Source organism: Gavia stellata, chromosome 6 (assembly GCF_030936135.1).
Source record: "Gavia stellata isolate bGavSte3 chromosome 6, bGavSte3.hap2, whole genome shotgun sequence".
Classification (NCBI taxonomy): Eukaryota; Metazoa; Chordata; class Aves; order Gaviiformes; family Gaviidae; genus Gavia; species Gavia stellata.
In genome coordinates this window covers 50,041,624-50,057,653 of record NC_082599.1, presented here as the reverse complement: position 1 = coordinate 50,057,653, position 16,030 = coordinate 50,041,624, and the positions used below count along the sequence as shown (strand labels likewise).

The 16,030-nt window shown below is 40.8% G+C and overlaps 1 protein-coding gene across 2 annotated transcripts in view; it reads left to right on the top strand.

Annotated features, from left to right (window-relative positions):
- The window catches only part of MYRIP (myosin VIIA and Rab interacting protein), a 216,088-nt gene that overhangs the window by 183,481 nt on the left and 16,577 nt on the right, over positions 1 to 16,030 (top strand). For both annotated transcript variants that reach the window (XM_059818657.1, XM_059818658.1), the window contains exon 10: positions 7,993 to 8,232. In XM_059818657.1, the coding sequence (XP_059674640.1) occupies positions 7,993 to 8,232 (240 nt within the window). The remainder of the gene's footprint in view (positions 1 to 7,992; positions 8,233 to 16,030) is intronic.

Here is a 16,030-nt window from a genome sequence, read left to right as displayed (position 1 = left end):
GCCAATGGCATCCTGGCCTGTATCAGAAATAGTGTGGCCAGCAGGAGTAGGGAGGTGATTGTGCCCTTGTACTCGACGGTGGTGAGGCCGCACCTCGAATACTGTGTTCAGTTTTGGGCCCCTCACTACAAGAAGGACATGGAGGTGCTGGAGCGTGTCCAGAGAAGGGCGACAAAGCTGGTGAGGGGTCTGGAGCGGGAGCCTTATGAGGAGCGGCTGAGGGAACTGGGGTTGTTCAGTCTGGAGAAGAGGAGGCTGAGGGGAGACCTTATCGCTCTCTACAGTTACCTGAAAGGGGGTTGCAGAGAGGTGGGTGTTGGTCTCTTCTCCCAAGTGACGAGTGACAGGACAAGAGGAAATGGCCTCAAGTTGCGCCAGGGGAGGTTCAGGCTGGATATTAGGAAAAATTTCTTTACTGAGAGAGTGGTGAAACACTGGAATAAGCTGCCCAGGGAGGTGGTGGAGTCACCATCACTGGAGGCGTTTAAGGAACGTGTGGACGTGGCATTGTGGGACATGGTTTAGTGGGCATGGTGGTGTTGGTTGATGGTTGGACTTGATCTTACAGGTCTTTTTCAACCATAGTGATTCCATGATTCTGTGATTCTGTGAAAGTAGTCTGTTTGGAGTTTGTCTAGGCTTGGGGCTGATATTATGTAAGGGACCCGGTTGTCCCCCAAAACTTTTTTAGCAGTACAAGCACACTTCTAACTAATTACCTAGCTGGATGAGGAGAATACTAACCCCTTGTCTGGTTCTATTTCGCATGTCCTACTGCTCTCAAATCCTGAAGTTGCGTCATTGCTGCAGGAGAGTAATCATAAGCCTGAAGCAAGGAGCTAAGTGCTGTCTTCTCCCTATGCCTCTGACTACAAGCAACCTGATAAAATCTTTAAAGCCATCTGAGCAGTTTCAGGATGCCTGGAATTGTTTTTCTTTGTTTATGCTTCTAGCCTATATTTCCCATAGAAAGACATCAGTACAGCTGGTCATAAGTCAAGATTAGGATTCTAGGATTTCAGCAGGTTTTAGTGCTGGGTAAACTATTACTAATTCTGTATCTATTCCATCTGCTTTTAGGAGACAGGTGTGGGTGTTCTGTACTGATTCATTTATACTCATGTCCTCATACATTTATAATCTAGTTGTTGAAGTGGAGTTATGTATGATAATGTGCTCTAACAACACATCAGTGGCCATTAATGACTTCTTAGAACATCAGGCAGAATTACAGGATTTTCCAGGGACTGCACACAGTATTTTGTACGCAGACTTCTGCATTTCCCTTTCTGGCTTTGCGTATTTGTGCATGTTCTACATGTGTCTGTATTCATATTGTGGCTTTCTAATTACTACTGCTCTGCAGAGTATAGAAGATCAGAGCTTACAGGGAAGGTCCTGGAGATGTTACAGAATCATAGAATCATTTAGGTTGGAAAACACCTTTAAGATCCTCGAGTCCAACTGTAAACCTAACACTGCCAAGTCCACCACTAAACCATGTCCCCAAGTGCCTCTTTTAAATACCTCCAGGGATGATGACTCAAGCACCTCCCTGGGCAGCCTGTTCCAATGCTTGATAAACCTCCCCCACGTTCGTCCAGTGGAGGTCAGAAAGGCAGGGTGCTTCCGGACAAACATGACAGCATCCTTCAGCAGCTTAGTGTGTGCTTCAAAGCGCAAGTTGGTGCAGAAAATGATTGTTCTTTCCAACTCTCTTGTGAGTTTCTTTGTCTCTTAAGTGCTGCTTATACCTCTCTGTTGTGCTCAAAATGCGAGGTTTGGGACTCTGACCCGCTCTCTCTCCTTCATTTTACCCTTTAGGCTAAAAGAAACTGTTCCTGCTCTCCTGCTCCCTCATCCACAGTGGGGCAGGCAGAGGCACGCTGCCTCCAGATCACACTGCTGTTTTCAAAGCAGTGAAATTCTCACTAGGAAGTTTATGTATGGGTGGGTTTGAATGCATGTAGTTTGTGTTTCGACACACACAAACACCCTGGTGGCTGATTTGAGAGCTGGTGCCCACATTCGGTGAAGTGTTACTCCATCCTCTGGTACATAAGCACTGCTGGGAGCAGAAATGGACTGGCTACTACAATTTATAGCAAGGATGTTGCACGGATGAACAATTCTAGGATGCAATTAAAATGATCATGAGTGTAAGGAGTATTATTTGAGGTATGTCAATAAATTAGCCAGACATCATTTATATTGCTTAGAAAAATGAGATTAAAGGGATGTCAGGGTTTCATATAATCCCCAAAGTAATGTATTGATCTTGGTAAAATGGTTGACGCTGCAGCAGAGAACGCCCTACATGTAAATAGTTTGTACAAAACAATAGTGTAGGTGCATGGAAAACTGCAGACAGCGTAAGCTTAAGGAAGCTTCATTGTGGAGTCTTAAATCAGTCATAGATTTTCACGTGCTGAGATTATACAGAATTTACAGAAACCATACAAAATGCTCTTCTAAACAGTGTTGCATCTAGACATTAGACGCCGAACAACTGACCATACGTAAATGGCAGTGAAGAAACATGCTTTTTGCTGATATTGTTGCATTGTAATAATAATGTTATTTCACTGCATTGTAAAAATAACATGATAATTTGTTAACACTATGTTTTCGTCAGCATTGCAGAACAGGATTTCAGTTTAGCAGTCTAAAAGTCAGGTTTTCTTTTTTAATTTTCAAATAATGCAGGTTGTTTTCTTGTTTGCTGCTCTCTGAGACTCACAGTGAAATGAAAACAGACCCTTTCCTCTCTCCCTGCTCCAAGTCTAGACAATTGTAAGCAGTAACATTCTGGAACAATTGAAGTAATTTCATAACTCACAACTGAATTTCTATTAAAAACTAGATGTTTTTTAATCAAGATCCAGTACCTAGATTAGGATAATGCTGTGGCAGTTTTTTAAAACTGATTTTAGACTCGGCACTGGGATGCTGACTTTGTGACGGAGAGACGATTCATTGTATGAAGTTTGGAGTGACTTAAAAAGGGAGACCTGAAAACAGGTATCAACATGTTCTGTATTTGGGGAGAATTTTTGCGAGTTTATGATAGGTAAAAGAACAACCTGCATTACTGGGTTGCCTGTGGGAATGCTGTAAACATGGTCATGAAGCAAGTACAGAGTGACATAAAAACTGTCCTGATAGAGCTGATGTCCTACTGTAATAAATTTCTGATAACCTGATTGCTTGTGTAACACAGAAGAGTTAATTCCTGGGGAACCTGAATTGGGAAGTGCAACCTTGCTTTTCATGATAATTATTTTTCAAATTGTAACTTTTTACAAGAAATTGCCACTCAAACCACCAATCTCTGTCTGCTTTCATTATTATTAATAATTGGTATTATTATTAATAATAATATTGATATATTGGCTTTTATTATCTTTTTGAGAGGTGGAGATGTTGCTTAGTGTAGCTGCCATTCTTATATTTCTGATGGAAAGTGGAGTGGCGTAATTGCTTTAAGTGAAGGAAGTGCTCTCATTATGAGTTTGCTTCTTTGATCAGAAGACCCCACCTGCTAATTACAGCCCTCCTGCCCTGCAGCCAGGTACGGGGTGAGCGCTGTCGGACTGCTGGTCCCCACGGGATGGCGCTTGGGATGTATTTATTGAAAATAGCTGCTCTGAAATTACACGGGCTGTCGCTGAGAAACTGTCTGCAAACCTCACAGTTTGTGTCTTCTCCTAAAAACTCTGGTTTCTGATTTTTGGTTTCCTGCATGAATGGAGCTTTCTCTCAAGAGTTTGTAGTAGAACATGAATTTGGTTCTGGAGCCTCCAAGCCAGCACTTTGCTTGCCTGCTTTATTTTGGGGCTTTTTTGTTCACTAGGATTACACTGAGTTACAGCCATTTGCATGCAAGGATTTGCACAGTGTGTATGAGGAAAGGTGTATTTCCTAGTTCATTGTCTGCTCAAGGACTTATGCTTGCATTAGAAACACTTGATTTTCTTTTAGTGAGACTGGGTTTGTGGCGGTGTTAGTCTGCGAGGCCCTCACTGAAGCTCTGTTTTCAGATAAAGCGGTAGCCCTTTATTTTTCTTTGCAGATATTAGTATTATATGCTGCTGATAGATGCCAATGGGAATTTACACAACGATTTATATGAACACAAATATGTCATTAAACTTACCAGATAGAGCCAAAGTGTGAATAGTAAAGAATAATGAAGTTTAAGATAGCATCTATTAAATAAATAATAATAATAGTACCTTTCAATGTATTTATTATTTTTTATTGTTGTCGTGGCTTCTAACGCATTTTTTAATCTGTTAATCCATGAAAGAGGTATTAGCTCCTCGCACTGCCACTATGTGAAAAACTCAACACACAAGCCAAGCAGCCTACCAGTAACTAAAACCGCAAAGTGTAGCGTTATAGGATATCATTATCTCTGCGTGTAAGCAGGAACTAACAACTCTTGCAAATATAAATACTCCACCTGCTTGGGAGGTTGAAAAGCAGAAGGGTGGATAATAGACATAGCTGAATCCAGCTGTAATAAAATCAGTACCCTCAAGGCGAGTCCTCCCGCAAGAAAGGATGTGTATTCATAACACAAATTGAGCTAGTGTGGAATAAAACCCTAGGGATGTCAAGGCAACTCATGGCTTTCACCTGTGTTGGCAAATGTAGCAAAAAGCTCTTTAAGTTTTCCAGCTAATGAGTTAGGAAGAGTTTTTTATATGTGTTGAAGTATAAGCTAGAATTGGGAACATTTCCGTAACAGTGTGATATGTGGCTAAGGTAACATAGCAGCTTGCTGCTGCCGAAAGAGAAACACCTCCTTCCCGTCCGCCTGCCTGCCTTCCTTCCACCTTCTTCCAGCATGGTCCAATATCTCTCCCTTGTCAACTCTAGCACATGTTTGCACCCCTTTGCCAAGCCTACGCAACTCGGTACAACCAAGTAAAGGACAGGAAGGTGCAGGATGACTCTCCTTCAGCAGCACTAGGGTGTTACATTAGCTCACCTTGTTTCATAAAACTACACCCTCAGTTTTTTATCCTGCTGAAGCTGGGCAACTTAGCAATATTGTCCTGCCAGGCCTTCCCCCAAAATACATGGGAATTCAGCTGGAGGGCTCTACAGAATTTCACTGAGCTTTGGATAGAGGCAGTAGCAATCACCCTAAAAGGTGCTGCTGTGTGTGATCCTAGGAAGACTGGTATTTTTTCAGGATCAAGAGGAGTTGTGATTCTGCTGTTGTCACTGTAGATTCTTTAAATTAACTGGTGGTGCTTTCCACAAGGGTATGTGTGTATTGCTACTCCAATATAGCTGCTAAGCAGTTAGAGCTAAGCAGTTCTATGTAAGAAGCCCCCAGAGGATTTATGCATGTCTTGCTGCAAGATTAAGTCTGTCAGTGGTTCATGGTACAGCCTCCCTCACTGCTCCACTAGATTTTATACACATATTTGTCAGCTTATTTAAAGAAGAATAGCAAACTTCTGTCTTTACAAGCGTGATCTACTCAAATGTCTGCATAGAATGGGGTGATCTTTTCTTTTCTTCCTTGCAGACTCAACCCCAAGGTAAACTGTAATCTTCCTGCCTAGACACTGCTAGAGGAAGCCCACACCCCAGTGCAGAGCTGTCAGAGCTCACTAGCAAGTGTTGCCATCCTAAACCACATGTTTTGGTAGACGACAGTAAGTTTTTGGAGGGATCTATTAAATAAATGGAGGTAACTCAAGTAAAGAGGGATTCTAGTAATTAGCTTAGACTAGATACCTAACTGTAAAAAGCTCAAGTTTAATGAGACGTATCTCCACTAAACTGTATTCTCCTAAAATAGAAGTGCACAGTTTAGCCGTGCTTTCTATCCTGTAAATCCCATAAATTATGATTGTTTCTCTTCTGGGTACAAGTTGATGAACCGATTGATTCAGCAACAACTTCAGATTTTTTATGGTAGTTTAGTGATATGTGAGTCTTTTTCATTAGCAGATTGTTGGGCAGGGGCAGTAATGAGTTGTTGAATGACAGGCAGGATATGTCTGAAAAAACATCTCTTGTTACAATTTGAGGAAGCACTGTGATGGTAAATACAGATTTTTTTAATTAAAAATGTGAAATGACACCAGTCTCCTAAATGTATATAAAAGCATATCATAACATATTACAAAACTAAACTGGAAACGCACTGATTTGAAACCTCAATCTTAGAACAGCTTGGAACTTCATTTGGCAGAAAAAGCTTTTTGTTCTGCAAAAGCTGATTGTTTGGGAAAAGAATAAATTTCAGCATAAGACTGTGGTTCCCCTTCTATTGTAGCTAGTCATGTACTTTCAAATCCTGATTTTCTAAAAGGACCTTCTGCATCCTGAAGGTGAGCTATAAAGCAATAATTTAGTTGTGTAATTGATTCACAGGTAACTGCAGACAAAAATTATCCAGAAAGCTGTAAAAGTGCTAGACACTACAGTCGGTTTACTGTATGAGAGATGAGGGCTGTCATTACAAACACAATGTGTCAATCCATTAAGAGCAGTTTGGCGGGTAGGGTTTGTGAGGGAGTTGTCAGAGTTAACGTTTCCCGTGAGAACTGGAGTTAATTGATCCATCCATAAATACTGCTGCTGCACTGCAGAGAGAGTAGCTGTGCAAAACAAATCTCCTGTTTATGTATTTCCAAATGAATGGCAGATAAAACACAGTCTCTCCAGCAGTGTCTGGTCCTGTCACAGTAGGAGAGCGTAAGGCAAATAGGAATAATTTCCTGTCTGAGAATTGCTCCAGATCATCCTCTTACACCCCACTGCAATGTGCCTACCACTTCTGGGTCCCAAACTGCATTCTTTATAGCTTCCTTCTGGGTGGTTTTGTCACAATTATGCTCCATTTCAAAGAATTCATCACTTTTAAAACCAGCTAATTCCACCTTACTTTATGCATTTGACTGAACCACTAAACAAAGTGTAATTATTCTAAGCTCTCTCTTAGCAGTCAGCAGGGAGAGAAGAGCATTTCCAGAAGGAAGTTAACGCTATAGGTGGAGCGGTTTGCTCTGGGAGAAGGACTGTAGTGGAAATCAGGGGAAATTGTGTCCTAATGAGACAGCACAGATCCAGAAAATAAGTTGGTATGTATCTGGACATTAGTTTTTGGCATAAGCGTCAGATATTTCCAGATTTCCTGCAAGGGCTGACAAAAAAATAAAAGCCCTCTTTCCACATTATTAAATGTTGGGCAGGCACCCTGCTAAACAGACTTGGAAAAGGAATTTGATTTTCTTCTGTTCAGCCTCCAAAGTAAGGAACTTGTCATGGTTGAGTCTGTCACACCCACCATACTTAACTGAGCCTCTGAGTACTTCCTACCTTTAAGGATCCAAGAGTAAGAAAAAAAGGTGCTCCTAAAGATTGAACTTGTTCCAAGGAGGTTGGCATTCAGAAGATAATTGTCGCTGTAGAGGATCCACCTATGTAAATAATCACTGTGAAAGCTGAAAATCTTAAGCACCGTCATGTAATAAAAGACAGATTTTTCAAAACTTGTTGCCAGTAGCCTTTAAGAAAAACACGGATAATGCTCAAAACCAGCAGTCACGGAACTCAAGTGCCGCTTTCAACTGAAACCTGGAGACAACTGCCATGTCACAAGTTATTTCATTCCCACAGTTCACTTTCTTTCTCTGCACCATGCCCAAGAGTGATGGCAGTGCAGTGCTGGGAATAGGAAATGCCATTTAGGCTTTTATTTAATTAGTTGCACACAGATACATAATGATTTTGATAGTTCCTCTTTACATAATATAAAAGTAAGCAGGAATGATAAATATAATCCCACAGGTGTGGGGTTACTGGCATTCCTCTGTAAAGACATGGTATTTTTTTATCAGCACACTTAGTGTGCTTTCTTTCTAGCTTCCCTGAAGAGTGATCATACCTATACTTTTCTAGGAAGCTGTTTGTTTTCCTTTCTGTACCTATGCAGGAATTATACAGTTCTTCTGATTTTTTTAGGATTTCGATGATTTATCAGAAACGGATATAAGCAGTGAGGATCAGCATCATAACATCAAGCCTGACCTTATGGAAGAGGAGCTTAAATCCAGGTTATTTCAGCTCGCTGCTAAAATGAGTGACAAGGAAACATCTTCTGGTGAAGAACAAGAGTCAGAACCTAGAACAGACCCTGAAAACCAAAAGGAGAATTTGTCCTCAGAGGAAAATGGTAGAAATATTCAGGAAGAGTTAAAGAAGGTAAGTGGTCATTGTAGAGCAGTGGGGCTAATATTGTAAAAGTTAGAATCCAGAAAGATAAACTTCTGGTTAGAAAATTAAACATAGTTGTTTAAAAAACCCCGAGGTCCTTTACACTTGGGCTGAGCCTGCAACCCTTGTGCACGTAAAACTTCAATTAAGGTGTGTGTTCCTTCCAGTGAGCCTATGACATCAATTCAAAGCAGTGAACTTAGTTTGTATAATAAACATGTGACTGGTGTTAATGGAATTATGTTAGTTTATACTGACTGAGAATTGGCTTATATGTTTTTATTTAAAAACATATCCAGTTCTTTTTTCCTCCTTGTTAATCAGGTGGTTTAAGTGTTTTTTTTTCCAGTCCTTTTATTTGCTCCCCTGTTTTTAGTATCATGTAGTTCCTTCTGATGTCATAGATGATTCTTTTGCCTTTCTATTGTAATATTTTGTGCATCTTTAAAGCTTTCCAACCCTGTTACTCTGTCAGCTAATAGGCCTCTGTGAGTAGTAACATATTCTAGTGAAACTGAAATCCAGTGTCAGTTCTGAAAATGTATGAGATCTTCTGTTTATGCCATTTCACCCTTACAATGAGATGTCTGGTTTCAGTGTCACTCCACAGGACTTACCACCTGCCCTCTTCCCTTTCTACCTCTGATTTTCTCTTCAGATCATGTAGTGTGCTTGAATTTCGGTGCTGTAGAAGCCCATCACTGCCCCTTGCCAGTCAAGCACTCTTATCCCTTAGATCTACTTAGGTTCATTCTTCTTTGCTGTGTGTCTTGACTCACCTCTTGGGGTCTTGTGTGCACAGCAGCTCAGCTTTGACAGGGGGTGTAGACAACTCTCTAAAGCAACTCTATTCTTCATCATTTGAAAGGTGTTTTGTTCAAATGCTATGAAGAACTAATACACCAGGAGGTAGAAGCAGGACCAAGTGACCCAGGTGCACGATAGGACGCTGTCCAACTGTGCAGGAATGGTGTCAGGAAAACCAGTGCCCACCTGGAGTTGAGTTTGGTGAAGGACATGAAGGGAAATAAGAAGGGCCTCTACAGATATATCAGCAGCAAAAGGCAGATGAGGGAAAGCAGGGCTTACTACTGCAGTGACCTGGTGATACAGGTCATGGAAAAAGCTGTTACACAACATTGTTTTCATCTCAGTTTACGGGTAAGATTTGCCTTCAAGAATCCCAGGCCTCTGAGACCTATGGGAAAGTCTGGAGCAGTGAAGACTTACCCTTGGTAGAAGAGGATCAAGTTAGCAAATATTTCAACAAATGGGACATACACACATGCATGGCACCTCATGGGGATGTACTCACAAGAGCTGAGGGAGCTGGCCCAAGTCATTGTGAGGCCACTATTGTTCATCTTTGAAAGATCATGGTAATCTGAGGCATTCAGAGCACTGAATATTGTTTATTTTTACTTTAACAAGGCATTCAACACTGTCTCACATAACATCCTCATAGACAAACTAGGCAAGTAAGGACTGGATAAGTAGACAGTGAGGTGGATTGAAAATTGCCTGAATTGCTGGACCAAAAGGGTTGTGATCAGAGGCTCAAAATCTATCTGTAAGCCAGTCACTAGCGGCGTACCCCCGTGGTCAATACTGGGAGCAGTATTGTTTAAAATCTTCACTATTGACAAAGACAGTGAGACAGGGCGTACCCTAAATTTGGAGGGGCGGTTGATACATGAAATAGTTCTGTTGTCATTCAGAGGATCTTGACAGGCTGGAGAAATGGGCCAACAGAACCTCATGAAGTTCAACAAAGGGGAATGCAAAGTCCTGCACCTGGGAAGCAGTTATCCCATGCACCCATACCAGCTAGAGGCTATCTGGCTGGGAAGCAGCTTGGCAGAAAAGGACATCGGGGTCTTGGTAGACACCAAGTTGAACATAAGCCAGCAATGTGCACTTGCAGAAAAGAAGGCCACCAGCAACCAACAGACTAAGGGAGGTGATTATTCCCCTCTATTCAATACTGGTGAGGCCACTTCTGGCATGCTGTGTCCTGTTCTGGGCTCCCCAGTGCAAGGGGCACATGGACATACTGAAGTGAGTTCAGTGAAGGGCTGCAGAGATGATTAAAAGATTGGGACATCTATCATATGAGGAGAGGCTGAGAGCGCTAGAATTACCTAGCCTACAGAAGAGAAGGCTCAGGGAGGATCTCTTCTTCAATATGTGTAAATACCCCATGAGGAGGGGGGGGCGGTTGAGGTGGGAAATAAAGGAGTGGGAATCAGACTCTTCTCACCCATGCCCAGTGACAGGACAAGAATTAGTGGGCACAAACTGAAATACAAGAAATTCCATCTAAACATAGAAAGCTTTTTCACTGTGAGGGTGGTCAAATGCTGGAATAGGTTTCCCAGAGAGATTGTAGAGTCTACATCCTTGGAGATAATAAAAATTTGACAGGGCACAGCCCTGGGCAACCTGATCTAGTTGACCTTGCTTTGAGCTGAAGGGTTTGACTAGGAGATCTCCAGAGGTCCTTTCCAAAGTTAAGTATTCTGTGTCTCTCTGACTCTGAGTTATTTAGCCATGGACTACACAGCAGTGTAAGTCACTTCGTCATCACATATGCAAATACCTCCATGATGTACACACAACCTTTCTAAGGAAATCAAATAAAAGCTTTATCGCCAGTGCTTGTTAGCAGCATTCAATTTAGCTTGTCTTTGATTTACAAAGACAAACCAGCAATATCAAATTATTCAACAGGATATATAGGCTGGCTAGGGTATAACATGATGCAATTGAAGTCCAGAATTAAAGGCTGTGAGTAGGACTTTCTGAAATGCTCCTATATGGTGAACTGAGCACAGAAAATGGCATAAGTATGTTTTGTGTTGTACTTATTCATCTGGATGTATCTACAAAGTAATATTAGTTGGTTTTTCCTCCTCTAATTTTATTATTTCTTTAACATTTGTATGTCAGTTATTTAAAATAGTGCAAAGATTAATTTTTTTTTCCCTAGGTAAAATTTCCTTAAGTTTAAAACAATAAGAGACATACCATGTTCAGCAAAAAGGGAATGCTTGGAGTTCCTAATTCTTTATTGGTTTTGGATGAAAAAAAAAGTCTTAGTCATTCATGGTCGCAGTATATATTCTTTCTGTCTATAATAAGGAAACCAAAATATCCCAGTACTATTCATGGTCATGACTTCAGCGGAATTGATAGCGGAACTTGCTCCAGCTGTAGAGAAACAAGCAGGCTGCTTTCATTCTTATTCTTGACAGTTGTCCTTAAAGGTGATTTAAAATCTTCTGACGCGTGCCTTCTCTTTGGAAAGGTGACTGACCAACATCTTACAATGAAATACTGAAGATGACAGTGTATAATACCAGTTGTGGCTATGGTAACCTAAAATACGAAGGCTTAGCTAAACTTATAAAACATGCAATAACTTTAAGATGAGTAGATGGCATGTCTCAATGGAGACAAGCATAGAAGACGTATTTTCAGGGAAACAGTAATTTTAGATGCCTTAAAAGCCAGATGTCCCAATATGCTGTCTCTAAGAAGCCTGATATTTGGAGAATGCGTATGTAGGAATTACAGATTTTTCAGATTGGCACTTAACATTCTCAGCCAGAGACCCCGACTTCTGACCTGGGCATCAAGTTTCAAATTAGGTATACAAAAGCACTAATACTGGGCCATTGAAATGAGAGCTCAAGCACCTACAATCTGCTTTGAGCTCCTGAACACAAATTAAATACTGTATGTTAGCCATCTTGCTTATATTTTAGCCATGTTGCTTGTCTTTGTTAGCCTTTAGTCTTCTATTCTCAAGCTTATTCTGGAACATATTAGCAACCTTAAATCACAGGTTATTTCTAGTTACAGTACACCTGACCGTAGAATAAGATCTAAAAAAACATGTATTGTTTAGTGAATCACTGGAAATCAAGTATCTGGCTCTCATGAAAATCTGACTTTCACATGTCTGCGCCTTTCAAAATCTGGACTTCTGTTTTTAATGGAAACTGGGAATCTCATATAATCACATGTTGAGCTGATGCTTTAAAAAGGGTGTTTAGTATATTCAGATCTGTAGCAATGGCAAGAATTGGCATGTCTTGAGTGGGGAGTTAGCTGAAGCTGGGCATTTACGTGTTCTCAGTTCTCACCTCAAGCTAAGCTCTTGAGTTGCATGTCTGCCTTTAAGGTGCAAGTTTGAAAATGCTGACCTTTGAGTTAATTATTTAGTTCATGTGGGATACTTGAAGATTTAGGTGGGTATTAATTAATACAAGTTAATTTTATGCCTTAGACTTGAATCCTCTTAGACCGTCAGCACAATCATTTTCGACATTTCTGAGTTTGTGAATGCCTAAAATGGTCTTGTGGAGATCCACAGCTCTCTAAAACAAACATAATCCTACAGCAGACTTTTTTTTTATAGACAACATTTTGTGCTTATGAAGCTACAGAAGTAGTTCATGGTCTTTCGGGGATATGCAGGCCCCTGAAAAGCCTGCTCAGCTCAGTAGTGCAATGAAAGGCCATGGAGTCCTCTGCACTCAGGCTAGAGTTAGCCTTCAGCCCTTCTAGACTTCAGGTGTGAACAAACCAAAAATCACGTTGTGTAACTGTTGTCTTAGAGAAGCATCTTGTACTAGCACAGTGATTTGCACAGTTCTTTCTGCCTTGCTCTTTTTTTTTGTTTGCCTCACCCCCCAAACCCTAACCAAATACCTGAAGAAAAAAGCAAAATGTAAATCCCCTTGGGAGTATCTTAATGATACTGATCCTGAAAGTGGCAAGCATAATAAATCGGTTGTATTTAGCTCTTGCTCTCCTCTGTCCTCCCTCTTTCTCTTTTAATGCTTTCATGAAGATGAATAGGCTGGGTCTATATTTAATGGTATACCCCAGAATTACATTCTGGAAGGCAATTTCAGCCATGCCTAAGGAGACTGCATTTTGAATGCAGTCTGTCACTGTGACCACTTTATCAGAAACTATAGAGATACTGTTTAAAAAACAGAATAGCCCCTGCCATTTTTGCAAATTGCCGCACACAGCGTAAAAACTGAAATAGTTGTTAAACCTTACTTGTGTTTCTCTTTTTGTCTCCTTCTACTTTGTACTCCTCCTTGCAGATATGCAAATGAGCAAATGAGTTAAACTTCAGTAATAATGTTGAGTTTCTCTCCTCTTTGCATTAGCTTGATGCAACATGCTGTGTGCTTGAGGAATTTCTTTTAATCCCTTTATGCATTTACTTCTGCTCAGAGAATCTTACAACCAAGGCTTATAACTTTAAATCCTGCTGTTTTCTGTTGACATTATTACATGACTAGGCACACAATAGCTCTTTTCTGAATGACAGCCTGTAAGTAAGTTTGTTAAGTAGCACAGTGGGATACTGTTCCCTGAGAGAAACCTCCTAAGTTCCTTGACAGTGTGAATAACAGCATAAATATTCTTTCCATAAAATGTTTATGCCTTCATTCTCTGGAAACAATTTGTTCATCTTAGGTTTTATAAAGCTTTATTTTGGGGAAAGTACGTACTACAAGCATCATCTTCACGTGTATTTGTGCCAGAGGCCTATATTCTTTGTTTCGAGGAAGTACATCTCACATTTTTCACCAGGTAAATTAGCGCTTTTTGACTACCGGTATAATGAGATTCACACTTGTTAGAAAATCTGCCTGGCACTTCTCTTTAGCAAGAGGAATAGCCAGTAGCTGTGGATATGGGTGCATGGTACCGCAGCAGAAGAGGCAGCCAGCTCCCTGGTGTGGTGTACGCTGGTGGCTATGCCTGGGGCTGGCCATGGAGAGGGTGGCCAGGGCTCAGTGAGAGAGGTCAGACGAGGGAGGGCTTATGGGACTGGGTTGCTGGAGAGAAATATGCTCACGGCCTCGATGGAGCTGGAGAATGGCATTGGACGTGCACATGGCAGTGAATCCCTCCTGTGTATCACAGACCTGTTAAAGCATCACGGTAGGGATGGCTGCGATGTTATAACAGCAGTGTTATAATAAGGAAAGAGAGCCTGTGTCTCCTAGTGGCTGGGCTTCTGTTAATCATTTGTGCTGGTGCATGCACTGTCCACACAGAAGACGATGTAGTAGTTTTTGTGATCGTTGTCTTGCAACTTCCTGAACCGAAAACGTTGCTGAGGAACTCCCAGGTATTTTGGTTGGTGTGTTGGTCCAGGCAGGGGTTAATAGGAAACTGCCATCCAGCTTCATATGCCTGAAGACTTTAGAAATGACTGAGTAAAAGTTCCTAAAGGAGCCAGAACCCTATGGTTCACTTAAGCAAGAAAATGTAATAGCGTAAGTATAGTAGCTTTTCTACACTGCTACTACTATGCTAATAAAACTGAACTGTAATACAGTGACATCTTCCTGGGTTACCAACTCAGAAGATGTTTGTGTGTCTGTTGTTTCACATTTTTGTATGCAAGATGCTCAGAATAATTCTTGTGTTTTGGTGGATCATGGCTTTTATTATGATGTTAATTACCTGGGCAGTCTTCCAAAGTCCAGGATTGAAAACTGAATGTGGGCAACATTGTAAAAAGTGATCTTTAAGGTTTATGAACTGCAGATAATCTATGCACAGCATTTTGAATGGCAGTAGAGAAAAAAGATTTTGGTTAAGGAGGGTGAAACAGTGGGTTTTTTTCTTCTAAAAGTAGTATGTGATTTTAATCTACACATTGGGCTAATGGATCCAAAGTTTTAAGTTCTCAATTCAACAAAGCAGTCAAGTGTATGTTCAGTTTTAAAGTAGTTTGCTGGACAAAAATCCCATTCAAGGGATTTCTCCCATGTATTTACTACTATTTATTTGTCTCTAGTATGGAAAATTAAGTTGATCCTAAGTTTATTTTGTCAAAACCTGAGTCTTTGGTTTCAAGCAAAATAGTTGTTTTGAGACCATAAACATTTTTTTTTAAAAGTTTTCAAAAGTGGGCAATGATGTTGGTGTTCCTCCAATTCTGACACTTTCTGGGCTCAACACAGTTGCATAGGTATGGATATAGATAGTCCATCTGAGATGACCTAGAGTATGCCACAGGGTCTTAAGCTGCTAGTCCAGAGGAAATGTGCATCTCCCAGGTCTGTGTCATATCTGACAGTGTTGTCTGAAAATCCTCAAGTTGTTTCAAATTGCACCTTGTCTGCCTGTGTTAAAGCAACTGAATCAAAGCCCTGTTGAATCTACCTGGAGAAGTGCAGAATAGGTAAGATTTCAGCTGGCTTCACATGGGGAATGCAGCACCTTTGTCAACAAGATTTGTATAGTCTCAGATTTGATACTTACTTGCATGCATGCCCAAGCCAGCTCTGTCCAGCATGCGTGCAATGTGAATCTCCTTCAGTGTGTGATCACCAAAGATTTATTTACTTAGGAAGAAGGTAAAAGCCATTTTACAGATACAGTTATAGAAAATGAGCAAAGATAAGTGTAAGCTGTTGGAAAAAAAATGGGGGGAAAATAGACTGCAAAAAAAATTTACTATTTTCTTGTCATCTTTTGTAAGCAGCCCAGAGACTTGGCATTGACAGATGAGCTCTTTCAGATCTAGATGGAAGAGTTTCAAGCAAATGCTGCTCCTGATCTGGATGATACTTCTGTCACAGCACAGCCAACAGGGTAACTGTGGTTGTGTCACTACTTCAAGGCAAAAGCAGTCACTTAAGTTTAAATAGACCTAAGTAAATTAGGGTGATTAAGGTAAGCCTACTGACTTGATACTGGAGAGTGGTAGTATGAAGGATTTTACTTGTTCATCTTGGGACAG